At 55.3% G+C, this 26,513-nt stretch overlaps 1 protein-coding gene across 1 annotated transcript in view; it reads right to left on the bottom strand.

Moving 5' to 3' along the window:
- PLXNA3 (plexin A3) overlaps positions 1-26,513 on the bottom strand; it is a 109,996-nt gene that overhangs the window by 61,358 nt on the left and 22,125 nt on the right. The window contains exons 2-3 of the mRNA XM_069747929.1: positions 24,557-25,797; positions 8,910-9,092 (exon numbers count right to left, since the gene is read on the bottom strand). Coding sequence (XP_069604030.1) covers positions 8,910-9,092; positions 24,557-25,702 — 1,329 coding nt within the window. The 5' untranslated portion in view covers positions 25,703-25,797. The remainder of the gene's footprint in view (positions 1-8,909; positions 9,093-24,556; positions 25,798-26,513) is intronic.

Below are 26,513 nucleotides of genomic sequence, written 5' to 3'. Positions count from 1 at the left end.
ATCATCGCTGTCCCTATTGGGCCTCACAATCTAGATTCCCTATCAGTATGTCTTTGGAGTGTGGGAGGAAACCGGAGGAAACCCACGCAAACACGGGGAGAACATACAAACTCCTTGCCTTGTTGTCCTTGGTGGGATTTCAACCCAGGACCCCAGAGCTGCAGAGCAACAGTGCTAACCACTGAGCCACCGTGCTGCTAGTCCTGGCAACGAATGACCCAAATAAATCTGAGTTTCCTGATGTCTCAGTTGATCTGTTGTATTCTTGGTCATTGCTTCAATGGTATTAAAGCGTCGTTGATTTCCTGAAGACATGTCCAATATCTTTCCAAATACCTTTTGACGGTTTTATCTTGAATTCTCGGATCAGGGGTTTCCCTTCCAATCATCGAATTAATCACAAGGATTTTCTGCATGTCCAACAGTGATCAGACAGTATTTTTCAACTTGTGTTGAATTCTTGATCATTGTTGCAATCACAGTGTTCCTGTTCGATTTTTTTTTTTTTTTTTTTTAAGAGTTTTCCATCTGATCATCTCGATCAAAGTGTCCATTCAATCACCATTTTGAGCATGGGTTTCCCAACCAATCATCATTTCAAGCATGGGTTTCCCATCCAATCAATCATTTCAAGCATGAGTTTCCGATCCAATCATCATTTCGAGCATGGGTTTCCCATCCAATCATCATTTCGAGCATGGGTTTGCCATCCAATCATCATTTCGAGCATGGGTTTGCCATCCAATCATCATTTCGAGCATGGGTTTCCCATCCAATCATCATCATTTCAAGCATGAGTTTCCTATCCAATCATCATTTCGAGCATGGGTTTCCCATCCAATCATCATTTCGAGCATGGGTTTCCCATCCAATCATCATTTCGAGCATGGGTTTCCCATCCAATCATCATTTCGAGCATGGGTTTCCCATCCAATCATCATTTCGAGCATGGGTTTCCCATCCAATCATCATCATTTCAAGCATGAGTTTCCTATCCAATCATCATTTCGAGCATGGGTTTCCCATCCAATCATCATTTCGAGCATGGGTTTCCCATCCAATCATTTCGAGCATGGGTTTGCCATCCAATCATCATTTCGAGCATGGGTTTCCCATCCAATCATCATTTCGAGCATGGGTTTCCCATCCAATCATCATCATTTCAAGCATGAGTTTCCTATCCAATCATCATTTCGAGCATGGGTTTCCCATCCAATCATCATTTCGAGCATGGGTTTCCCATCCAATCATCATTTCGAGCATGGGTTTCCCATCCAATCATCATCATTTCAAGCATGAGTTTCCTATCCAATCATCATTTCGAGCATGGGTTTTGCCATCCAATCATCATTTCGAGCATGGGTTTCCCATCCAATCATCATTTCGAGCATGGGTTTCCCATCCAATCATCATCATTTCAAGCATGAGTTTCCTATCCAATCATCATTTCGAGCATGGGTTTGCCATCCAATCATCATTTCGAGCATGGGTTTCCCATCCAATCATCATCATTTCAAGCATGAGTTTCCTATCCAATCATCATTTCGAGCATGGGTTTCTCATCCAGTTATCATCATTTCAAGCATGAGTTTCCTATCCAATCATCATTTTGAGCATGGGTTTCTCATCCAGTTATCATTTCAAGCATGAGTTTCCTATCCAATCATCATTTCGAGCATGGGTTTCGCATCCAGTTATCATCATTTCAAGCATGAGTTTCCTATCCAATCATCATTTTGAGCATGGGTTTCCCATCCAATCATCATCATTTCAAGCATGAGTTTCCTATCCAATCATTTCGAGCATGGGTGTCCCATCCAATCATCATTTCGAGCATGGGTTTGCCATCCAATCATCATTTCGAGCATGGGTTTCCCATCCAATCATCATCATTTCAAGCATGAGTTTCCTATCCAATCATCATTTCGAGCATGGGTTTCCCATCCAATCATCATTTCGAGCATGGGTTTCCCATCCAATCATCATTTCGAGCATGGGTTTCCCATCCAATCATCATTTCGAGCATGGGTTTCCCATCCAATCATCATTTCGAGCATGGGTTTCCCATCCAATCATCATTTCGAGCATGGGTTTCCCATCCAATCATCATCATTTCAAGCATGAGTTTCCTATCCAATCATCATTTCGAGCATGGGTTTCCCATCCAATCATCATTTCGAGCATGGGTTTCCCATCCAATCATTTCGAGCATGGGTTTGCCATCCAATCATCATTTCGAGCATGGGTTTCCCATCCAATCATCATTTCGAGCATGGGTTTCCCATCCAATCATCATCATTTCAAGCATGAGTTTCCTATCCAATCATCATTTCGAGCATGGGTTTCCCATCCAATCATCATTTCGAGCATGGGTTTCCCATCCAATCATCATTTCGAGCATGGGTTTCCCATCCAATCATCATCATTTCAAGCATGAGTTTCCTATCCAATCATCATTTCGAGCATGGGTTTTGCCATCCAATCATCATTTCGAGCATGGGTTTCCCATCCAATCATCATTTCGAGCATGGGTTTCCCATCCAATCATCATCATTTCAAGCATGAGTTTCCTATCCAATCATCATTTCGAGCATGGGTTTGCCATCCAATCATCATTTCGAGCATGGGTTTCCCATCCAATCATCATCATTTCAAGCATGAGTTTCCTATCCAATCATCATTTCGAGCATGGGTTTCTCATCCAGTTATCATCATTTCAAGCATGAGTTTCCTATCCAATCATCATTTTGAGCATGGGTTTCTCATCCAGTTATCATTTCAAGCATGAGTTTCCTATCCAATCATCATTTCGAGCATGGGTTTCGCATCCAGTTATCATCATTTCAAGCATGAGTTTCCTATCCAATCATCATTTTGAGCATGGGTTTCCCATCCAATCATCATCATTTCAAGCATGAGTTTCCTATCCAATCATTTCGAGCATGGGTGTCCCATCCAATCATCATTTCGAGCATGGGTTTGCCATCCAATCATCATTTCGAGCATGGGTTTGCCATCCAGTCATCATTTCGAGCATGGGTTTGCCATCCAATCATCATTTCTATCAGGGGTTTGCCATCCAATCATCATTTCTATCAGGGGTTTGCCATCCAATCATCATTTCTATCAGGGGTTTGCCATCCATTCATCATTTCTATCAGGGGTTTGCATCCATTCATCATTTCGAACAGGGGTTTTCGTTTTTTTGATCCAATAACCATTTCGATCACAAGGATTTTCATGCATGCCTATGGTGATCAGACCCGAACAGTCAATCATTACTGTCTGAAAAACTAAATAAACCCAACTTTCCAGACACTTTTTGGCCCATCCGTTGTATTCTTGGTCATCGCAGCGTTCAGGGGTTTCCCATCCAGTTATCGATACAATCAGGGGTTTTCCAATTGATCTTTTCCTCAGAATGATTATCATGTGTGTCCGATGGGGTCAGAGCCATTTCAATTGTCTGACACCTTCAGTAAATCCAACTTTTTGGATACGTTTTTCAATGCATCATGTTGAATTCTCTAATAGGGTTGTCACCCTACTTTACAAAGGCGTTACCTGTTCGATCGTGGCTTTGATTGCAAGGATTTTCATATGGGTCCTAATATTGATCAATCCCAAATTAATCAATCATGAGCCCCATAGATGGCATCATCACGAGTCTTCCCAGACTACAAGTGTCACAATGACCGAGTGAAAAATAAAAATGGTCACCGCACTGTCGGGAGAGGAACGTTCCTCTAATACTAGATCCAGGGTTAGTGGGGGAAGGGCTGAAAGTCGAAGAGAAAAGCACGTTGATGTGCCAGAGACATAAATATGTGCGGGACCAAAAAGAAATGTGTAAAACAGGAGTGTGCTAATGGATTCCAGCTGAGGAGGATTGTGTGCCGCGGACTCAGATTTCACACCGTTTTATGAAAAGTTTAATGTTCCGCCTCTCCCTAGGGCCGGCTGCCCTTGGAGCTAAGCTCCATAACCACATTCTCGTCTATCAAACCCCAGGAAAAAATGTACCTGATTTAGTGCGGATCACGGCCTGAGCATCACATGGACAGAGCTTAGCGAGGACTATAGAAAACATATGTTGTGCTGCAAGGTTCACTGGGACCGACTCATCCCCGACAACCTGCAGGCTAGAGGGACAGCGGCTCTACAACTGTAGTGAACGGCAGAAATTTTACGTTGTAAAGTCCTTGTCACTTGCCATAAAGTGCAAACTTTTACCTGCCGTAAATGCTGTTCTCCTGAATCCAACGCGGTTTTTCTCTTGTTCCCGCGCCCCACCTTTCCCGAGATATGGCCTCCTCTTCCCTGTATATAAATCTAGTCTTTTTAGCGAAGTGGGTGAGATCCTCAAAAACATGCCCAGAGGAGATGTTGAGGAACACACCCACTTGGCTAACTACATTAAATTATTTATATACAGGAAAGAGGTGCCCAAAGGGGAGAGGCTCCTGCTGCAGCCAGTGGTATTACAACCACACACAGGGCAGTGAGGAGGAAATGGGACATGCCAAGTGGGTGGGGTCAAAAAGACTCCAAAAGAGAAGAATTGAGGAACACGCCCACTTGGATCCCATGACTAGATTCATATTTGGGAGGGAGGAGCCCACTGGGGAGAGGCTGCTGCTGCAGCCAGTTGTCTTACAACCACACACAGGCCATTAAGGAGGTAGAGAAGGTGGGACATACCAAGAGGGTGGGGTCAAAAAGATTCTCATAAGGAAGAGTTGAGGAACATGCCCACTTGGATAGCAAAACTACATTTATATTCAATAAGGAGGGGCCCAGAGGGAGGAGGCTCCTGCTGCAGCCAGTTGTCTTACAAGCACACACAGAGCAGTAAGAAAGAAGGTAGGACAATTCCAAGTGGGAGGGGTTAAAAATACACCTACTTGGCTAACAAGATTAAAATTATATTCAGGATAGAGGGACCCATAAGGGAGGAGGCTACTACTGTAGCCAGTTGTCTCACAACCACACAGAGGGCAGTGAGGAGGAGAATATGGGACCTGCTACGTGGGTGGGGTCAAAGACCCCCGTAGAAAAGAGTTGAGGAACACACCTACTTGGCCAAGATTATATTTATATACAGGGAAGACGAGGCCATACCTCTGGAACAGAGAGGCACAGGAACAAAAGAAAAACAACGCTGGATTCAGGAGAACAGCGACATTTACATCACAGAGTTACATATTTATTGCGAGTGACAGATCTCCTTTAAAGATTTTTTCCACAAAACCCACTTACATAAAGGAATTCTGAACTAAAGGGGTTATCCGTAAATGTCTAGAACAGATGTGAGCGGTTCTGATGACATTACGACCCCCCATACCTGCTGATCGAGGGTCTGTGGGATCATAAATTTACTGGAACCAATCTCTCCCGAAGCAGCGGTGAGCATCCCCAGATAATCCCTTTAACAGAGAGGGGTCCTCTGTTCAGGATTCTCAGTAAAGGCCCCTTCACATTAAAGGCCCCTTCACATTAAGCGACGCTGCAGCGATACCGACAACGATCCGGATCGCTGCAGCGTCGCTGTTTGGTCGCTGGAGAGCTGTCACACAGACCGCTCTCCAGCGACCAACGATGCCGGTAACCAGGGTAAACATCGGGTAACTAAGCGCAGGGCCGCGCTTAGTAACCCGATGTTTACCCTGGTTACCATCCTAAAAGTAAAAAAAACAAACACTACATACTTACCTACCGCTGTCTGTCCTCCAGCGCTGTGCTCTGCACTCCTCCTGTACTGTCTGTGTCAGCACAGCGGCCGGAAAGCAGAGCGGTGATGTCACCGCTCTGCTTTCCGGCTGACCGACGCTCACAGCCAGTACAGGAGGAGTGCAGAGCACAGCGCTGGAGGACAGACAGCGTTAGGTAAGTATGTAGTGTTTGTTTTTTTTACTTTTAGGATGGTAACCAGGGTAAACATCGGGTTACTAAGCGCGGCCCTGCGCTTAGTTACCCGATGTTTACCCTGGTTACCAGTGAAGACATCGCTGGATCGGTGTCACACACGCCGATCCAGCGATGTCAGCAGGGAGTCCAGCGACGAAATAAAGTTCTGGACTTTCTTCAGCGACCAACGATCTCCCAGCAGGGGCCTGATCGTTGGTCGCTGTCACACATAACGATTTTATTAACGATATCGTTGCTACGTCACAAAAAGCAACGATATCGTTAACAATATCGTTATGTGTGAAGGTACCTTAAGGAATGGTTACAGAGTGTCTCCCTCTGTGGGGAATCTGTCCTGCCATACATCACACAGATAACCCACTGGTAATAATGAGACCTGTGTAATGCATAATTTCTCCTGCGGAGGTGCTGCAGGCAAATTGAGCACTTACTGCCAGGGATCACCAATGATCGCAGCTGATCACAAGGGGATTTCAACTTTATTATTAAAGCAAATACACTTTTGTTGGACCACGCCTGTATGTGTAAGGAAAAAGTAGTCACCCAGACGGCAGTCGTCAGCCTGATGTACGGGTCCCTGCAGAATACGCTGTGGAGAGGAGAGAAGCTTTGAGTGGAGAAATTCACGGATTCAGCGTTGGAATGTAATACGAATTAATCTACGGGACTGTAGTTACTGCAGCGGAGCTCGCCTTTAATTTACAGCTCCCTGAAGATCACGTCTCTGCCAAGACCATTAAACTTTCTGGACTTTAACCCATTATTAACCTTCCAACGCATTATATACAACTGTTCATGCAGACTAAGGACATGAGGGGTCGCCCCGGTGTAGCGCCACCATAGGCCGTGGTGTGTACAGGAGCGTATATGACAAGTATATAAGTGAGTAAATTATAATGACAGACGAGTGCCCCGGAATAAAGGGTAAATAGAATTACATACACTCGCGCCTATAAGATAATCGCCGGGGTGCGGAGCCGCCTGATTACAGGAACAATAAGAAGTGACGAGATCTGGGCACAGAAAGCTCCCGACTAATTATGTGTATGGCAGTCAGGATTTATGGCGCGACGTGATGAATTCTCTGTCCTTTCCCCCAGCCGAGGTGAAGGCCGATCTATAAAAGCCGTCAGTTATATTATGTGCCAAAACCATGAGCGGCTCCTGCACGCTCCCATCCAGATGTCCTCCTCACCCGTCTGCACCTCACACAGGTGCCCCTCTCTGCTGTACTGGCGGAGGCCCATCATAACACCCCATTCTTCCGATAACAAGAACAAAACGGAATATAGGGGTACAGGTTATGACAATTTTGAGGGTTTTGAACAAGCAAATACTCATTCATGCAGACTATACATGCCAGGTAATATGCTCAATGAGACCAAAAGGATTGGGCATGTTGATGTCCTATATGCTCGTAGAGAACAACAGCATAGGGCATATTAACATCTAACATGTCCATTGAGAACAAGAGGATTGGGCATGTTGACATCTAACAGGCCTGATGAGAGCAAAAGGAATGAGCATGCTGAAACCCAATATTCCTGTTGAGAGTAAAAGGATTGCGCATGTTCAAATTCAGCATTCCCGATCTTTCTTAATCCTCTCACATTAGCCTCTGTAGCAGTGTCAGGACACCCCACACATGTTAGATAAGCAAGCAACAGTAATTGTCATCTCAGCACTCTGCCCCTTTGACTGTGATCAGTTCCCCTCCTACCAGAGAGTCGTATGGACTTAGACCCCTATAAGTCCATACAGAGGGAGGAGGCTCCTGCTGCAGACAGGACAGAGGGAGGAGGCTCCTGCTGCAGACAGGACAGAGGGAGGAGGCTCCTGCTGCAGACAGGACAGAGGGAGGAGGCTCCTGCTGCAGACAGGACAGAGGGAGGAGGCTCCTGCTGCAGACAGGACAGAGGGAGGAGGCTCCTGCTGCAGACAGAACAGGGGGAAGGAGGCTCCTGCTGCAGACAGAACAGGGGGAAGGAGGCTCCTGCTGCAGACAGAACAGGGGGAAGGAGGCTCCTGCTGCAGACAGAACAGGGGGAAGGAGGCTCCTGCTGCAGAGGGGATGGGGGGAGGCTCCTGCTGCAGACAGGACAGAGGGGCGAGGCTCCTGCTGCAGACAGGACAGAGGGGTGTGACTCCTGCTGCAGACAGGACAGGGGGAGGCTCCTGTTGCAGACAGGACAGTGGGGTGAAGCTCCTGCTGCAGACAGAACAGGGGGAAGGAGGCTCCTGCTGCAGACAGAACAGGGGGAAGGAGGCTCCTGCTGCAGACAGAACAGGGGGAAGGAGGCTCCTGCTGCAGACAGAACAGGGGGAAGGAGGCTCCTGCTGCAGACAGAACAGGGGGAAGGAGGCTCCTGCTGCAGACAGAACAGGGGGAAGGAGGCTCCTGCTGCAGACAGAACAGGGGGAAGGAGGCTCCTGCTGCAGAGGGGATGGGGGGAGGCTCCTGCTCCAGACAGGACAGAGGGGTGTGACTCCTGCTGCAGACAGGACAGGGGGAGGCTCTTGTTGCAGACAGGACAGTGGGGTGAAGCTCCTGCTGCAGACAGAACAGGGGGAAGGAGGCTCCTGCTGCAGACAGAACAGGGGGAAGGAGGCTCCTGCTGCAGACAGAACAGGGGGAAGGAGGCTCCTGCTGCAGACAGAGCAGGGGGAAGGAGGCTCCTGCTGCAGAGGGGATGGGGGGAGGCTCCTGCTGCAGACAGGACAGAGGGGCGAGGCTCCTGCTGCAGACAGGACAGAGGGGTGAGGCTGCTGCTGCAGACAGGTGTCTTACAACCACACACAGGACAATGAGGAGCAGAAGAGCGGATATGACTGAGCTTCCAACACACACACACACACACGCACACACGCTCACAGACGCACACACACGCACACACACACTAGATTCCTTTATATATTTCTCAGTTCCGTTGCCAATTAAACAATCCACAAAATGAGAGCACCTGTAAAATATGTGCACTCACCTTTTTCAGGGTTCCAGCTCGGGTGCCCACAAAAACCACAGAGTGCCCATTGTATCTGTAAGCGGCAACACTAGCCATGCCGTCCCCTTTATCCTCAAACAGTGGAAGCCCCTCGATCACCTTCAGACCGCCAATGGGTTGGTTTAAGGCCAGACCACAGAAGCCATCGTGAATAGGCATAGGCTGCAAAGAAAGGGGGGAAAAAATACACAAGAGGGATTAAACGTCATTAATGAGCCAAGTATGTTGAGAGTTGTAGTCCTTCACGCTGCAGGCCATTGCATTAATATGTATAAGAAAACGAAACGGGCAATTCGTCATCGTAATGGTCATCACTTCCTATAAAGGACGCAGCTGCGAGCCAAGGTGACTCGCATCCGCAATGATTTACAGCCCGGCGCGCGTCATTCCCATTAAGACACACATTTTGCTAATGAACGCCGGGGTTTTTATAGGTAATACTTCTCAGGTTTATAGAGCGTTTCCACCGAAAATCAAAAACATCACCCATAAATATCCTTGATTTGCCCTCCGAGCTAAAAATTATAAAATTATACTCTGCCATTTCCTATTTTTATCTGTTTGTAGAGACAGTCAGCATGGATGGTCACCAAACAACAATACAGACACAAGACACATTAGAAGCTCTGATCAGAAGAACAGGGTGCCCTGGCCCCAACATACTAATCTTCTAGTACTAATCACATGAATTTATAAAGAAATCATCTGTGTGCGTCATGGCAGTTCAGCCATGTAAGCAAAATATCTGGCAACAGGAGCCTCCCCCCACTGCCCTGTCTGCAGCAGGCGCTTCCCCCTCCACTGCCCTGTCTGCGGCAGGCGCCTCCCCCTCCACTGCCCTGTCTGCAGCAGGCACCTCCCCTCCTCTGCCCTGTCTGCGGCAGGCACCTCTCCCTCCACTGCCCTGTCTGCGGCAGGCGCCTCCCCCTCCACTGCCCTGTCTGCGGCAGGCGCCTCCAGCCTCTGCCATGTCTGCAGCAGGCGCCTCCCCCTCCACTGCCCTGTCTGCGGCAGGCGCCTCCCCCCTCCACTGCCCTGCCTGCGGCAGGCGCCTCCCCCCTCCACTGCCCTGTCTGCGGCAGGCGCCTCCCCCTCCACTGCCCTGTCTGCGGCAGGCGCCTCCCCCTCCACTGCCCTGTCTGCGGCAGGCGCCTTCAGCCTCCGCCCTGTCTGCAGCAGGGGCCTCCCCCTCCACTGCCCTGTCTGCGGCACGCGCCTCCAGCCTCTGCCATGTCTGCGGCAGGCGCCTCCCCCTCCACTGCCCTGTTTGCGGCAGGCGCCTCTCCCTCCACTGCCCTGTCTGCGGCAGGCGCCTCCCCCCCACTGCCCTGTCTGCAGCAGGCGCCTCCCCCTCCACTGCCCTGTCTGCGGCAGGCGCCTCCCCCTCCACTGCCCTGTCTGCGGCAGGCGCCTTCAGCCTCCGCCCTGTCTGCAGCAGGGGCCTCCCCCTCCACTGCCCTGTCTGCGGCACGCGCCTCCAGCCTCTGCCATGTCTGCGGCAGGCGCCTCCCCCTCCACTGCCCTGTTTGCGGCAGGCGCCTCTCCCTCCACTGCCCTGTCTGCGGCAGGCGCCTCCCCCCCACTGCCCTGTCTGCAGCAGGCGCCTCCCCCTCCACTGCCCTGTCTGCGGCAGGCGCCTCCAGCCTCTACCATGTCTGCGGCAGGCGCCTCCCCCTCCACTGCCCTGTCTGCGGCAGGCGCCTCCAGCCTCTGCCATGTCTGCGGCAGGCGCCTCCCCCTCCACTGCCCTGTCTGCGGCAGGCGCCTCCCCCTCCACTGCCCTGTCTGCGGCAGGCGCCTCCCCCTCCACTGCCCTGTCTGCGGCAGGCGCCTCCCCCTCCACTGCCCTGTCTGCGGCAGGCGCCTCCCCCTCCACTGCCCTGTCTGCGGCAGGCGCCTCCCCCTCCACTGCCCTGTCTGCGGCAGGCGCCTCCCCCTCCACTGCCCTGTCTGCGGCAGGCTCCTCCCCCTCCACTGCCCTGTCTGCGGCAGGCGCCTTCAGCCTCTGCCCTGTCTGCAGCAGGCGCCTCCCCCTCCACTGCCCTGTCTGCGGCAGGCGCCTCCAGCCTCTGCCATGTCTGCGGCAGGCGCCTCCCCCTCCACTGCCCTGTCTGCGGCAGGCGCCTCTCCCCCTCCACTGCCCTGTCTGCGGCAGGCACCTCCCCCTCCACTGCCCTGTCTGCGGCAGGCGCCTTCAGCCTCTGCCCTGTCTGCAGCAGGCGCCTCCCCCTCCACTGCCCTGTCTGCGGCAGGCGCCTCCAGCCTCTGCCATGTCTGCGGCAGGCGCCTCCCCCTCCACTGCCCTGTCTGCGGCAGGCGCCTCTCCCCCTCCACTGCCCTGTCTGCGGCAGGCGCCTCCCCCTCCACTGCCCTGTCTGCGGCAGGCGCCTCCAGCCTCTGCCATGTCTGCGGCAGGCGCCTCCCCTCCACTGCCCTGTCTGCGGCAGGCGCCTCTCCCTCCACTGCCCTGTCTGCGGCAGGCGCCTCCCCCTCCACTGCCCTGTCTGCGGCAGGCGCCTCACCCTCCACTGCCCTGTCTGCAGCAGGCGCCTCCCCCTCCACTGCCCTGTCTGCGGCAGGCGCCTCCCCCTCCACTGCCCTGTCTGCGGCAGGCGCCTCCCCCTCCACTGCCCTGTCTGCGGCAGACGCCTCCCCCTCCACTGCCCTGTCTGCGGCAGGCGCCTCCAGCCTCTGCCATGTCTGCGGCAGGCGCCTCTCCCCCTCCACTGCCCTGTCTGCGGCAGACGCCTCCCCCTCCACTGCCCTCTCTGCGGCAGGCGCCTCACCCTCCACTGCCCTGTCTGCGGCAGGCGCCTCACCCTCCACTGCCCTGTCTGCGGCAGGCGCCTCCAGCCTCTGCCCTGTCTGCGGCAGGCGCCTCCCCCTCCACTGCCCTGTCTGCGGCAGGCGCCTCCCCCTCCACTGCCCTGTCTGCGGCAGGCGCCTCCCCCTCCACTGCCCTGTCTGCGGCAGGCGCCTCCCCCTCCACTGCCCTGTCTGCGGCAGGCGCCTCCCCCTCCACTGCCCTGTCTGCGGCAGGCGCCTCCCCCTCCACTGCCCTGTCTGCGGCAGGCGCCTCCCCCTCCACTGCCCTGTCTGCGGCAGGCGCCTCCCCCTCCACTGCCCTGTCTGCGGCAGGCGCCTCCCCCTCCACTGCCCTGTCTGCGGCAGGCGCCTCCCCCTCCACTGCCCTGTCTGCGGCAGGCGCCTCCCCCTCCACTGCCCTGTCTGCGGCAGGCGCCTCCAGCCTCTGCCCTGTCTGCGGCAAGCTCCTCCAGCCTCTGCCCTGTCTGCGGCAGGCGCCTCCCCCTCCACTGCCCTGTCTGCGGCAGGCGCCTTCAGCCTCTGCCCTGTCTGCAGCAGGCGCCTCCCCCTCCACTGCCCTGTCTGCGGCAGGCGCCTCCAGCCTCTGCCATGTCTGCGGCAAGCGCCTCCCCCTCCACTGCCCTGTCTGCGGCAGGCGCCTCCCCCTCCACTGCCCTGTCTGCGGCAGGCGCCTCCCCCTCCACTGCCCTGTCTGCGGCAGGCGCCTCCCCCTCCACTGCCTTGTCTGCGGCAGGCGCCTCCAGCCTCTGCCATGTCTGCGGCAAGCGCCTCCCCCTCCACTGCCCTGTCTGCGGCAGGCGCCTCTCCCTCCACTGCCCTGTCTGCGGCAGGCGCCTCTCCCTCCACTGCCCTGTCTGCGGCAGGCACCTTCCCCTCCACTGCCCTGTCTGCAGCAGGCGCCTCCAGCCACTGCCCTGTCTGCGGCAGGCGCCTCCCCCTCCACTGCCCTGTCTGCGGCAGGCGCCTCCCCCTCCACTGCCCTGTCTGCGGCAGGCGCCTCCCCCTCCACTGCCCTGTCTGCGGCAGGCGCCTCCCCCTCCACTGCCCTGTCTGCGGCAGGCGCCTCCCCCTCCACTGCCCTGTCTGCGGCAGGCGCCTCCCCCTCCACTGCCCTGTCTGCGGCAGGCGCCTCCCCCTCCACTGCCCTGTCTGCGGCAGGCGCCTCCCCCTCCACTGCCCTGTCTGCGGCAGGCGCCTCCCCCTCCACTGCCCTGTCTGCGGCAGGCGCCTCCAGCCTCTGCCCTGTCTGCGGCAGGCGCCTCCAGCCTCTGCCCTGTCTGCGGCAGGCGCCTCCCCCTCCACTGCCCTGTCTGCGGCAGGCGCCTTCAGCCTCTGCCCTGTCTGCAGCAGGCGCCTCCCCCTCCACTGCCCTGTCTGCGGCAGGCGCCTCCAGCCTCTGCCATGTCTGCGGCAGGCGCCTCTCCCTCCACTGCCTTGTCTGCGGCAGGCGCCTCCCCCTCCACTGCCCTGTCTGCGGCAGGCGCCTCCCCCTCCACTGCCTTGTCTGCGGCAGGCGCCTCCAGCCTCTGCCATGTCTGCGGCAGGCGCCTCCCCCTCCACTGCCCTGTCTGCGGCAGGCGCCTCCCCCTCCACTGCCCTGTCTGCGGCAGGCGCCTCTCCCTCCACTGCCCTGTCTGCGGCAGGCGCCTCTCCCTCCACTGCCCTGTCTGCCGCAGGCGCCTCCCCCTCCACTGCCCTGTCTGCCGCAGGCGCCTCCCCCTCCACTGCCCTGTCTGCCGCAGGCGCCTCCCCCTCCACTGCCCTGTCTGCCGCAGGCGCCAACCCCTCCACTGCCCTGTCTGCCGCAGGCGCCAACCCCTCCACTGCCCTGTCTGCGGCAGGCGCCAACCCCTCCACTGCCCTGTCTGCGGCAGGCGCCTCCAGCCTCTGCCCTGTCTGCGGCAGGCGCCTCCCCCTCCACTGCCCTGTCTGCGGCAGGCGCCTCCCCCTCCACTGCCCTGTCTGCGGCAGGCCCCTCCCCCTCCACTGCCCTGTCTGCGGCAGGCCCCTCCCCCTCCACTGCCCTGTCTGCGGCAGGCCCCTCCCCCTCCACTGCCCTGTCTGCGGCAGGCCCCTCCCCCTCCACTGCCCTGTCTGCGGCAGGCGCCTCCCCCTCCACTGCCCTGTCTGCGGCAGGCGCCTTCAGCCTCTGCCCTGTCTGCAGCAGGTGCCTCCCCCTCCACTGCCCTGTCTGCAGCAGGCACCTCCCCTCCTCTGCCCTGTCTGTGGCAGGCGCCTCCAGCCTCTGCCCTGTCAGCGGCAGGCGCCTCCCCTCCTCTGCCCTGTCTGCGGCAGGCACCTCCCCCTCCACTGCCCTGTCTGCGGCAGGCACCTCCCCCTCCACTGCCCTGTCTGCAGCAGGCGCCTTCAGCCTCTGCCCTGTCTGCGGCAGGCGCCTCCAGCCTTTGCCCTGTCTGCGGCAGGCGCCTCCCCCTCCACTGCCCTGTCTGCGGCAGGCGCCTCCCCCTCCACTGCCCTGTCTGCGGCAGGCGCCTCCCCCTCCACTGCCCTGTCTGCGGCAGGCGCCTCCCCCTCCACTGCCCTGTCTGCGGCAGGCGCCTCCCCCTCCACTGCCCTGTCTGCCGCAGGCGCCAACCCCTCCACTGCCCTGTCTGCCGCAGGCGCCAACCCCTCCACTGCCCTGTCTGCGGCAGGCGCCTCCCCCTCCACTGCCCTGTCTGCGGCAGGCGCCTCCAGCCTCTGCCCTGTCTGCGGCAGGCGCCTCCCCCTCCACTGCCCTGTCTGCGGCAGGCGCCTCCCCCTCCACTGCCCTGTCTGCGGCAGGCCCCTCCCCCTCCACTGCCCTGTCTGCGGCAGACGCCTCCCCCTCCACTGCCCTGTCTGCGGCAGGCGCCTCACCCTCCACTGCCCTGTCTGCGGCAGGCACCTTCCCCTCCACTGCCTTGTCTGCAGCAGGCGCCTCCAGCCACTGCCCTGTCTGCGGCAGGCGCCTCCCCCTCCACTGCCCTGTCTGCGGCAGGCGCCTCCCCCTCCACTGCCCTGTCTGCGGCAGGCGCCTCCCCCTCCACTGCCCTGTCTGCGGCAGGCGCCTCCCCCTCCACTGCCCTGTCTGCGGCAGGCGCCTCCCCCTCCACTGCCCTGTCTGCGGCAGGCGCCTCCCCCTCCACTGCCCTGTCTGCGGCAGGCGCCTCCCCCTCCACTGCCCTGTCTGCGGCAGGCGCCTCCAGCCTCTGCCCTGTCTGCGGCAGGCGCCTTCAGCCTCTGCCCTGTCTGCAGCAGGCGCCTCCCCCTCCACTGCCCTGTCTGCGGCAGGCGCCTCCAGCCTCTGCCATGTCTGCGGCAGGCGCCTCTCCCTCCACTGCCTTGTCTGCGGCAGGCGCCTCCCCCTCCACTGCCCTGTCTGCGGCAGGCGCCTCCCCCTCCACTGCCTTGTCTGCGGCAGGCGCCTCCAGCCTCTGCCATGTCTGCGGCAGGCGCCTCCCCCTCCACTGCCCTGTCTGCGGCAGGCGCCTCCCCCTCCACTGCCCTGTCTGCGGCAGGCGCCTCCAGCCTCTGCCATGTCTGCGGCAGGCGCCTCTCCCTCCACTGCCTTGTCTGCGGCAGGCGCCTCCCCCTCCACTGCCCTGTCTGCGGCAGGCGCCTCCCCCTCCACTGCCTTGTCTGCGGCAGGCGCCTCCAGCCTCTGCCATGTCTGCGGCAGGCGCCTCCCCCTCCACTGCCCTGTCTGCGGCAGGCGCCTCCCCCTCCACTGCCCTGTCTGCGGCAGGCGCCTCTCCCTCCACTGCCCTGTCTGCGGCAGGCGCCTCTCCCTCCACTGCCCTGTCTGCCGCAGGCGCCTCCCCCTCCACTGCCCTGTCTGCCGCAGGCGCCTCCCCCTCCACTGCCCTGTCTGCCGCAGGCGCCTCCCCCTCCACTGCCCTGTCTGCCGCAGGCGCCAACCCCTCCACTGCCCTGTCTGCCGCAGGCGCCAACCCCTCCACTGCCCTGTCTGCGGCAGGCGCCAACCCCTCCACTGCCCTGTCTGCGGCAGGCGCCTCCAGCCTCTGCCCTGTCTGCGGCAGGCGCCTCCCCCTCCACTGCCCTGTCTGCGGCAGGCGCCTCCCCCTCCACTGCCCTGTCTGCGGCAGGCCCCTCCCCCTCCACTGCCCTGTCTGCGGCAGGCCCCTCCCCCTCCACTGCCCTGTCTGCGGCAGGCCCCTCCCCCTCCACTGCCCTGTCTGCGGCAGGCCCCTCCCCCTCCACTGCCCTGTCTGCGGCAGGCGCCTCCCCCTCCACTGCCCTGTCTGCGGCAGGCGCCTTCAGCCTCTGCCCTGTCTGCAGCAGGTGCCTCCCCCTCCACTGCCCTGTCTGCAGCAGGCACCTCCCCTCCTCTGCCCTGTCTGTGGCAGGCGCCTCCAGCCTCTGCCCTGTCAGCGGCAGGCGCCTCCCCTCCTCTGCCCTGTCTGCGGCAGGCACCTCCCCCTCCACTGCCCTGTCTGCGGCAGGCACCTCCCCCTCCACTGCCCTGTCTGCAGCAGGCGCCTTCAGCCTCTGCCCTGTCTGCGGCAGGCGCCTCCAGCCTTTGCCCTGTCTGCGGCAGGCGCCTCCCCCTCCACTGCCCTGTCTGCGGCAGGCGCCTCCCCCTCCACTGCCCTGTCTGCGGCAGGCGCCTCCCCCTCCACTGCCCTGTCTGCGGCAGGCGCCTCCCCCTCCACTGCCCTGTCTGCGGCAGGCGCCTCCCCCTCCACTGCCCTGTCTGCCGCAGGCGCCAACCCCTCCACTGCCCTGTCTGCCGCAGGCGCCAACCCCTCCACTGCCCTGTCTGCGGCAGGCGCCTCCCCCTCCACTGCCCTGTCTGCGGCAGGCGCCTCCAGCCTCTGCCCTGTCTGCGGCAGGCGCCTCCCCCTCCACTGCCCTGTCTGCGGCAGGCGCCTCCCCCTCCACTGCCCTGTCTGCGGCAGGCCCCTCCCCCTCCACTGCCCTGTCTGCGGCAGACGCCTCCCCCTCCACTGCCCTGTCTGCGGCAGGCGCCTCACCCTCCACTGCCCTGTCTGCGGCAGGCACCTTCCCCTCCACTGCCTTGTCTGCAGCAGGCGCCTCCAGCCACTGCCCTGTCTGCGGCAGGCGCCTCCCCCTCCACTGCCCTGTCTGCGGCAGGCGCCTCCCCCTCCACTGCCCTGTCTGCGGCAGGCGCCTCCCCCTCCACTGCCCTGTCTGCGGCAGGCGCCTCCCCCTCCACTGCCCTGTCTGCGGCAGGCGCCTCCCCCTCCACTGCCCTGTCTGCGGCAGGCGCCTCCCCCTCCACTGCCCTGTCTGCGGCAGGCGCCTCCCCCTCCACTGCCCTGTCTGCGGCAGGCGCCTCCAGCCTCTGCCCTGTCTGCGGCAGGCGCCTTCAGCCTCTGCCCTGTCTGCAGCAGGCGCCTCCCCCTCCACTGCCCTGTCTGCGGCAGGCGCCTCCAGCCTCTGCCATGTCTGCGGCAGGCGCCTCTCCCTCCACTGCCTTGTCTGCGGCAGGCGCCTCCCCCTCCACTGCCCTGTCTGCGGCAGGCGCCTCCCCCTCCACTGCCTTGTCTGCGGCAGGCGCCTCCAGCCTCTGCCATGTCTGCGGCAGGCGCCTCCCCCTCCACTGCCCTGTCTGCGGCAGGCGCCTCCCCCTCCACTGCCCTGTCTGCGGCAGGCGCCTCTCCCTCCACTGCCCTGTCTGCGGCAGGCGCCTCTCCCTCCACTGCCCTGTCTGCCGCAGGCGCCTCCCCCTCCACTGCCCTGTCTGCCGCAGGCGCCTCCCCCTCCACTGCCCTGTCTGCCGCAGGCGCCAACCCCTCCACTGCCCTGTCTGCCGCAGGCGCCTCCCCCTCCACTGCCCTGTCTGCGGCAGGCGCCTCCAGCCTCTGCCCTGTCTGCGGCAGGCGCCTCCCCCTCCACTGCCCTGTCTGCGGCAGGCGCCTCCCCCTCCACTGCCCTGTCTGCGGCAGGCCCCTCCCCCTCCACTGCCCTGTCTGCGGCAGGCCCCTCCCCCTCCACTGCCCTGTCTGCGGCAGGCCCCTCCCCCTCCACTGCCCTGTCTGCGGCAGGCCCCTCCCCCTCCACTGCCCTGTCTGCGGCAGGCGCCTCCCCCTCCACTGCCCTGTCTGCGGCAGGCCCCTCCCCCTCCACTGCCCTGTCTGCAGCAGGTGCCTCCCACTCCACTGCCCTGTCTGCGGCAGGCGCCTCCCCCCACTGCCCTGTCTGCAGCAGGCACCTCCCCTCCTCTGCCCTGTCTGTGGCAGGCGCCTCCAGCCTCTGCCCTGTCAGCGGCAGGCGCCTCCCCCTCCACTGCCCTGTCTGCGGCAGGCACCTCCCCCTCCTCTGCCCTGTCTGCGGCAGGCACCTCCCCCTCCACTGCCCTGTCTGCAGCAGGCGCCTTCAGCCTCTGCCCTGTCTGCGGCAGGCGCCTCCAGCCTTTGCCCTGTCTGCGGCAGGCGCCTCCCCCTCCACTGCCCTGTCTGCGGCAGGCACCTCCCCCTCCACTGCCCTGTCTGCGGCAGGCGCCTCTCCCTCCACTGCCCTGTCTGCGGCAGGCGCCTCCCCCTCCACTGCCCTGTCTGCGGCAGGCGCCTCTCCCTCCACTGCCCTGTCTGCGGCAGGCGCCTCCCTCTCCACTGCCCTGTCTGCAGCAGGCGCCTCCAGCCTCTGGCCTGTCTGCGGCAGGCGCCTCTACCCTCTGCACAGTGTAACTCTGTTGCTTTTTTGGTCTTTAGCTATTATATTTCCATAGAGGGACAGAAAAAAATGGTCCCAAGCATCATATAACAGCCTAAAGACAGGAGCTGATAGACGTCTTACTATATTATACGCCCTCCTGCCTACTTGGGCCGCAGAATACAGTGCACGTCTCGTCCGCTCGCCCTAAGGTGTTGCATGCATTTAGAACTTGGCTGTGGGATTGGCATGCCCCGAGCGGGCACTGCACCAAGTGCTATAGAGAAGCTCTCATGAATGTATTTTCTGTGCTATTTCCCCATCTCAACCGCACGAGACAAGCAGATTCAATATTGTTGGGAATTATTTCTATAGCATTTTTTTCCTTTTTCAGAATACCTTACTATATAGGGATAACGTGCGGATTATCTACAGTTCCTGCGTAGGCGGGAGGCTGTGGGGTTGTTGCCTGCCACGTGCAGGTGGATGGGCCCCGTCCATATCTCCCCACTCATATCCCCTGGGGATGCTGTGCTGTGTTCCTGCGTCCAATCTGTTTTTACGAGACCCCTGACGAAGGCTGCGTGCCGAAACGCGCGTTGGGGAGAACGCCATCCAGGAGCAAAACGTGCTACATTATCTTGAAAGTGCTCTTTTACTTATTTTTTTTTATTTTTTTATTTTTACAGTGTGCACTCATGTTTTACTGCATTTTCGTTACACTGGTTGCCAGCGCTGCTCGCTATGATTGTCACCACTGAATGACATACATTGATTTATGTTGACATTTGTGATCACGCCTTCACCATTTGATCTTTTATATTTCTTTACCATTTTTTAGCACTTAGTTCATTATTATTATTTTTGTTTCACCATTTCTTACCATGTTGCACCAAGCACTTTATTGAATTGTTATTAAATTGAAGTATTAGCATTTACTTTGTGTCATTGTTATCGGTGGGGGTTATTTTCCCACCTACATTTGTGTAACATCATTAGCAATTCTTATTCATACACTCCTGTATCAGGCGACCCATTCAGCATTGCCATTTTTATCAATTGTTATTATATTGCTCTTTGACCATTTTCCTGTATTTTAATAATAGAGAATTGTTCCTGGACTATATGATCGGTTTCCTCCTCCTTTTTCAGTTTGATGTAATCTTCTGATTGTCCATTTGACATCACTTCTGTCCAGCTTCTTGGTTGCAGGGTCTTTAATTTGGTTTATATTGCTATCCACTAATTATTACAGACACCCTCACCAATATTTAGCATTTCCCTTGTCCCCCTTTTTTGGGAGACAATATGCAGTCTCAAAAAAATAAGGCTAAGCTAAGGAGGCAGGGTTTAACTATTTGTATCCTGACGCAGACAGGCCAGTGGATAGAGGCTCCTGCCGTAGACAGGCCAGAGGGGAGATGCTCCTGCCGCAGACAGGCCAGAGGGGAGAGGCTCCTGCCGCAGACAGGCCAGAGGGGAGAGGCTCCTGCCGCAGACAGGCCAGAGGGGAGAGGCTCCTGCCGCAGACAGGCCAGAGGGGAGAGGCTCCTGCCGCAGACAGGCCAGAGGGGAGAGGCTCCTGCCGCAGACAGGCCAGAGGGGAGAGGCTCCTGCCGCAGACAGGCCAGAGGGGAGAGGCTCCTGCCGCAGACAGGCCAGAGGGGAGAGGCTCCTGCCGCAGACAGGCCAGAGGGGAGAGGCTCCTGCAGCTACAAATCCCTAGTTAGACCGCACATGGAGTACTGTGTCCAGTTTTGGGCACCGGTGCTCAGGAAGGATATAATGGAACTAGAGAGAGTACAAAGGAGGGCAACAAAATTAATAAAGGGGATGGGAGAACTACAATACCCAGATAGATTAGCGAAATTAGGATTATTTAGTCTAGAAAAAAGACGACTGAGGGGCGATCTAATAACCATGTATAAGTATATAAGGGGACAATACAAATATCTCGCTGAGGATCTGTTTATACCAAGGAAGGTGACGGGCACAAGGGGGCATTCTTTGCGTCTGGAGGAGAGAAGGTTTTTCCACCAACATAGAAGAGGATTCTTTACTGTTAGGGCAGTGAGAATCTGGAATTGCTTGACTGAGGAGGTGGTGATGGCGAACTCAGTCGAGGGGTTCAAGAGAGGCCTGGATGTCTTCCTGGAGCAGAACAATATTGTATCATACAATTATTAGGTTCTGTAGAAGGACGTAGATCTGGGGATTTATTATGATGGAATATAGGCTGAACTGGATGGACAAATGTCTTTTTTCGGCCTTACTAACTATGTTACTATGTTACTATGTTACTATGTTACCAGTTAACTTATTGGCTGGGATCCTGAGACAGACACAGATTATATATATATATATATATATATATATATATATATATATATATATATATATATATATATATATATATATATATATATATATATAGGAAAAAATGAGTGCAGCACAAAGCTCACCAATGGGTGCCAAGCCTCCTGGAAAAGACCATCCTCGTGTCCATCCAAGTATTATGCCAAACAAAAAAAGAAGGCAGCACGCCAATAGATTGTGAAGGTGAAAAAGCTGAGAAGTTTATTTCAGACCCACATCTCGCGACGTTTCGGCTCGCACTGAGCCTTTCTCAAGCCATATATATATATGCTGATAAAAAGGAAGTGGACAGCACCTCCAAAAAGTTTTTGCCTGGCGGCTTTGGATCAACATGTGATTTTTGGAGCTGCGGATCATGCTCTGTTTTTGGTGTATAGCATGTTCTTTCCCCTTTTCTTGGACCAGCACTCCACCCATTTGGCACAGGTGATTTTAATTAGCAGGGTCTAGCCTATTTTTGCTCTCACTTAAGAGCAAGGTGAGTTTCAGTGCTCCTTTCATTTGGGGTTGGTGCTGTGTGGCGGCCAGTGTTGCTGTGGTTTTGTGCTGGTGGGGCGGTCTGGAGACGCCGAGCCGTCTGCACCGCCGATGCATTGTCACTGGTGGTGGTTGGCACACTGCTTCACTCCGTTAGGGCGATAGGGACCCACTAAGGTTCGCAGTGGAGTGGCAGTGGGCTTCATACAGTCTGATTGGAGTGTTAGGCCGGGGTGAGACTTGCGAGTGCAATGCAAGAAACTCGCGTGAGTCTCTGACATCAATACCCGGCACTGCCGCCGGCACACGGGGCCAGAGTGTGCGGCTGCATAGCAACACATGGAGCTGCACACTCCGGTCCCGAGTGCCGGCGGCAGTGCCGGGTATTGATGCGTGAGCTTCTCGCATTGCACACGCAAGTCTGACCCCGGCCTCAGACTGGGAACCTCAGGTTAAGTTATATATAACATTTTTGCCTTTTTGCAGTTCATGCTCTTTTTTTGGTGTATAGCATTTTTTATATACATGTTCTTCAGTTGTAAATGCCACAGACTGTAAGGACACTCTGGGAGTTGTAGTTTTGCAACAGCTGAAGAGTCTCAATTCAGAGAACACTACTCCAAAGTAAAGAAAATACATAAAGAAGCATTGAGTAACTAGTTTAGAGAAGTCACTCAGGAATCTAAGAAAGCTGAGTGATCCGCATGAGGGAGCTGAGAGCGAGCAGCCATGAATATCGCTTTAACCCCTTCAACACAAGGCAATTTTCCGTTTTTCCCTCCTCTTCTTCCAAGAGCCATAACTTTTTTATTTTTCTGTCTACATGGCCTTGCGAGGGCTGGTTTTTGCAAGATGAGTTGTACTTTTGAATGGAACCATTTATTTTACCATGTAGTGTACTTGGAAAAAAATTCCAAGAGTAATGAAGTTGCCAAAAAAGTGCAATACCACCATTGTTTTTTGGATTTATGTACAATGTTCACTATATGGTAATACTGACCTGGTAATAGGATTCCCCAGGTCAATACGAGTGCGCTGATACCAAACATGTATAGTTTATTATTTAAGTCGTGAAACAAAAAAAATGCAAAAGTTGTATGAAAATAATTTTTGCGTTTGTTGCCAAACCGCAAAGTTCTGTTTTCGTGGTCTGGGGCTTGTGAGGGCTTATTTTTTGCAGCTTGAGCTGATTTTTTTTATTTATTTTTTTATTGATACCCTTTTGGGGTAAATAAAAATTTTTGATCGCCTGTTTTTGTATTTTATTACAATGTTGCGGCGACCAGAAAAACATAATTCTGGGGTTTTGATTTTTCTTTTCTTGTTACGCCATTTACCGATCGGATTAATTTACTTTATATTTTGATAGATTAGACATTTCTGAACGCAGCGATACCACATATGTGCAATTTTATAATTGTTTTCATTTTAATGGGGCAAAAGGGGGGTGATTTGAACTTTTTTTTTTTTATTTATTTTTTTTTACATGTTTTACAGATTCACAATGACAGGCATAGGGGTCTTCTGCAGACCACCATTCGTCATGACAACGCATCAGCACCCCGCAATCACGTGACGGGGCGCCAATGGGCAGCACCAGTGACGCACTTTCGGTCAGGGCGTGACAGTGGCATTTAACTTAACAGCCACGGGTGGATCTCAGATTCATCGGCGGATGTTAGGGACATAAGTGCAGGGAAAGATGCGGCTCAGCACCGGAGCCCGCATCAAAGGCAGGGACACGACCGATGACGAATATATATACGTCATCAGTCGTGGAAGGTGTTAATATGTATGCAGAAAGTCATAGGAGCACATCAGAATCCGGACTGGGAGCAGCCCTGCCACGTAGATAGTAACCCTCCTCATGGACACGTCTAGGAATGTCACATTTGTGGCCACTTGTATGAAAATAACAGGGTTTCACAGCTATACGTTCCTTGAAGTGGTTTTTAAAGAAACCTCGTCCAATTATAGGGCCCAGCGTCTGCAAGAAAGCTGCCAGACCCAGGAAGGGATGAAGCACGGGAGCGCACATTAAAGTTGGGTTGAACAGATCCAGGAATCCGTCTGAAGCTGAACGACTCATGGAAATCGCCGCGGCTTAATTACATTTACATAATGTGCCCTCTCTATAAGGCCTCTCGCTCCGATCGGGCTCTGTAGGGAAAACAATTTGGGCAGATGCTCCTCTGCTACTGAAAGGAGCACTGAAGAGACCAAGAGCAGAGGTCTCCAACCTGTGGCTCCATAACTTCAACTCCCACACAACTCCCATACAAGTCTCCATCTTTCCATAAGCAGGCTCACCCGACTCGGCCATGTATGCATGTGTCCAAAATGGAATTTCATAAAAGGGGTACGGACTGCAATTTATGGACCGGCTGCAGGTCTCCGGGACAAATATGAGTTGGTGAGTTTGGATCAGGAGACCCCTGGCCAGTCTGAAAATCCAGGTCCGAACACAAGTCATGACACCGAGTTTATCTCCCCTAGGAACAAAAGGATGAGACGTGTTGAATTTCAGCATGCCCGATCCTTTACTCCTCCCATACCTATCATCAGAGGAGAGTTGGGGCCCATAGAAATGGGCAGTTTCCCCACACCATTAAAGGAGTCTGTCCTCCAGGCACATGAGGGGCGAATAAGACTAATCTTAAGTATGAGGAGCCCCACAGGAAAGGACTCCTGACCAGAGACTCAGAGCTTGGCACTAAAAGACGGTGCTATCCCCTATCCAAAGCACAATTCTCAGATATGGCCGAGTTGCCCTCTAGTTTAGTAGAGAAGTAAAGGGACGAGCTTTCCTAGATCTAAGTCTTATGGAACGTCCATGGGAGCACAACTTGCCGAGCTGAGATGCGAGGCCCACCGCGAGCATCCTAATAACCAACAGGCCTCAATGTGTGTCTCACAGTCCAATATGTGCGCACAAACTGTCTCGCTGGCACTGAGCAGGTTACGGAGGAAACGCTGGCTGCCATCCTATTAATCTTGTTTAAGTGGATGCAGCACTATTTGCCTTTCTCAGTTCCGAGCATAGCATCCGTGACAAGCCAAAATCATACAAAGGAATTTAATTAGCTCGCGGAGCACCTAACGGAGCAAGTTCCGCCATGAGAAAAAAAATCAATTTTTAATAATGTTATACATTGGGCAACAAATCTTCGCATGTGCCTTTAACATTCCGGAGTGCCTTGCTTCATCGTAAGGCACAGCTGAGAGATGGGCACGGGCCCAACCCTTCCTAGTAAAGACGATCAGCTGAGATTTACGGGGACGCGAAACATGAGCATACAACGACCTGCAACGTTCTTTGGACCTCTTACCGTATTAATGCAGTGCAGCTCCTTATTAAGTAACCACGGCAGGGACAGCTTTCCTTCTCCGCGGTAGCAAGACTGGATCCGCTCTTTAATGCATTTGTTGATTTGGCTGAGGGTGAAGAGGCAAAGGACAGATTCACGGGGAGGATTGGATCTATTTTTTTGACCTTGAGAAAAGACCGTGTACAGAACATCTTCATCTTCTGGTATCCCTAGTTCTTGGGCCAGTTTTTGGCCAGGCCGGCTAAGATACGCACTCTGGATGAGTCTATACTCCACCCCATCCTTGGTGCATCCGATGGGAAACTCTACGTAAGAGTAAAACTCTGGATCTCCGGAGCACATGCGAACGATCTTAGATGTGAAGAACTTTTCTCCAGTGGCATCCAGTAAAGTCTGCTGCGTGTCCAGTTGTAGGGTCAAGAAGTAAACAAACCCACCACTGACAAATCCATACACATAGTAGATATCGAAGGAAGGGTGCAAGGAAAGCGTATCAGATGGAACCTTGATCTGAGAAGAAACAAACTCATCCTGGTAGACCAGCCGAAACATCTCCTCGCTCTCCTCATTCTTCAGAAGTTTACGGCTGGAAAGAGTGGGGAAATACTCTGATTTACCGTCAATGGACGTGCCGATAAAAAGTTTACTCTGTTCAGCATCTTGTTCTACAATGACCCCAGTCATGGAGTCGGGCTCTCTTGCTCCCGACAAATAATGTTCCTTTCGGTGGTGGGGCTCCCCCAACTTAAAGAGATTGTCCAACCTTAAAAACTGGCATATTCCTTGCCAAACACTCCCGCAGGCCACCACCCGATTACCCGTGTAGTCGATCAGCAAAAGTCTATTGACATTGTCAGAGGGGGACAGCTTGTAAGAGCAGTGACGCACAGATGGCGGGGGGTAGCAGCGGGAGTTATCGTCAATGGGACCAGTCAAGTGGGAGCGCAGCTCGGTTAGATTTTCCGACAGTTTGTAAATTCTGTTGATGGCACCGATGTAGACATCGCCTGTGTGCTTGTGCACCGCCAGGTGCGTAAGAGATGTGTCCGACACGGAAAAACTTGGGAACGGAGATGATGCCGATCTTCTGACAGAAGAACAGACCATGAGTAGGAAGGAAAGATGAAAACCACCCATTTGTCCCATGGTGTATCCTTAGAGCGGAGGTCAGCTTCTTGGGCGATAATGCCAATATCCCAAGTGGTTTGCCCAGGTCCACATTCAGCAGATCAGTTCTGGGGCTGAAAAAGAAATACAATTGGTTTAATATAGTCTAAGAACATTGCAGCGACCAACACAAAGCCAACGAAAAGGGAACTTCAACGACAAATTACCCACCCATGAGGCCCTTCTCAAAATCCCAAACTTTAAGATCTGGTTATATGCAGCAAGGCTCCTCGGCATACTATGGCTGAGAAATTTCACTCTGAAATCCTCATTAAATCCTAAAAACACGAATGGCCAAAGTAGAGACGCGGCAGATCTGCGCAATACATGTGGAAGAAGCTTTCAAAATGCCTTCCACTTGTAGCAGAAGACATCCATTCTGTTGCGGATTTGCCCAGGAGTTTCTGCACAATCTAAAGGTAATACATTGATTTGATTATTGAAGAGCTGAAGATTTTTCTACAGCACAATCCACATGGGTTTCTTCCACTATATATATGAACTCCGTCATATGGGCAATGCTGGCACCAACACAAATGATAGAATACACACCAAGAAAAATCCACAAAAGACCTTCATCGTAGAGGAGGTGGAGAAGGAGGAGAGCCTTCTTAAGGCTCCAAAAGGACCAAGCAGGCTCTTGTCATGTCTCCCCTGCGGTATTTATACACCCCTCATATACGACATCAACACAATGAGCCATAGAATATTATTAGTTCACCTGTCGTCTCCCGATCGACTGCACAGACAGTGTAAATACATTCAGACATCGCGTCCCATATGCTGCACA

This window comes from Ranitomeya imitator, chromosome 2 (assembly GCF_032444005.1).
Source record: "Ranitomeya imitator isolate aRanImi1 chromosome 2, aRanImi1.pri, whole genome shotgun sequence".
NCBI classification, from domain to species: domain Eukaryota; kingdom Metazoa; phylum Chordata; class Amphibia; order Anura; family Dendrobatidae; genus Ranitomeya; species Ranitomeya imitator.
Note: the sequence above shows the minus strand (reverse complement) of the source record. Positions and strands in the feature narration are given on the sequence as shown.